Source organism: Sphaeroforma arctica, assembly GCF_001186125.1.
Source record: "Sphaeroforma arctica JP610 unplaced genomic scaffold supercont1.7037, whole genome shotgun sequence".
Classification (NCBI taxonomy): Eukaryota; class Ichthyosporea; order Ichthyophonida; genus Sphaeroforma; species Sphaeroforma arctica.
The window spans coordinates 1-1,096 of NW_014033521.1; the positions used below are offsets into that span (position 1 = coordinate 1).

Here is a 1,096-nt window from a genome sequence, read left to right on the forward strand (position 1 = left end):
TATGTATGTATGTATGTATGTATGTAAGTAGGCTTGCAGGTATGCATATATATATGTATATATATAAAGTTTGCATATTTTCATTGTATGCACGTAAGCTTATTGGCATATATTTCTATATCAGCTGAATTTTACAGTCATCTGTATATGCAGATCTATACGCTCATACATATGACTATTCATATACAAGCCTTGGCATGTTTGCTCAGATTATATGACAGCGTACTGCTGGCTTCATTTTCTCTAGATAACCACCTAGGATGAAGTTACTACTGCTGCTGCTCTCAGCCCTTGCGTTCTATGACCTCCATTGCAGTGGTGCTCATACCACACTCTCCGCACCTCTCTGCGCAGAACAATCCCACTCAAGGCCTGATCCCCACAGAAGACATAATGGTGGACTTTGTACTGGAAGCCTTGAAGCCAAATCTGAAGGCCAATGGGGGTATGGTAGAGGCTAAGCGCGTGTGCTATGTGGAGGGGCGCAGCAACCTCGTCCTCAAAATCCAAGGCAAAACAGACCGCCCGGTGTCGTTTGTGGGCAGGTACATGCTTCATTAGGGTTTAGGTTTTAGCGCTCCATCAGGGTGTAGGGTTTAGGGTACCCTTGCCTCGCACGGGTGGCCCATGGCTTGACCTGTACCTGTTCTCGTGTGATGTGGACTTGCTAGGCTATCTTTGTTTTAGGTTTAGGGTTTAGGGTACCATTGACCTGCACCTGTGCTCGTGTGATGTGGGCTTGCTAGGCTTTCTTTGTTTTAGGTTTAGAGTACCATTGACCTGCACCTGTGCTCGTGTGATTTGTGCTTGCTAGGCTTCCGTTGTGCGTGTTTATTTGTAGGGCGTTGGCTGTAGTAGCGGTCACAACGCAGTCACTGAGTGGCACCACTGCAGCCCAAAGGTGAGTACATGGACGTGGTGATGTGTTGCTACATTCTTCGGATACTTCATCACATTCTGCAGTAGCAATCTCTTTCCTCAGATGACTCATCAGAGACACAACCTTTGAGCATCAGATTAATGGCCACACTAACAGACACATATACGCTGCCTATGTACCTCATGATATCACACAGACACACCCTTTGATCACCTA

General features: G+C 46.2%; 1 protein-coding gene across 1 annotated transcript; it reads left to right on the top strand.

The window, feature by feature from the left end:
• Window positions 1–393: 393 nt before the first annotated feature.
• On the top strand, window positions 394–545 carry SARC_15945 (hypothetical protein; the record flags this gene model as incomplete). Its single annotated transcript, XM_014289943.1, has 1 exon — window positions 394–545. A coding segment is annotated over one exon (152 nt), but the record flags the coding sequence as incomplete, so codon positions are not given.
• Between the last annotated feature and the right edge of the window lie 551 nt (window positions 546–1,096).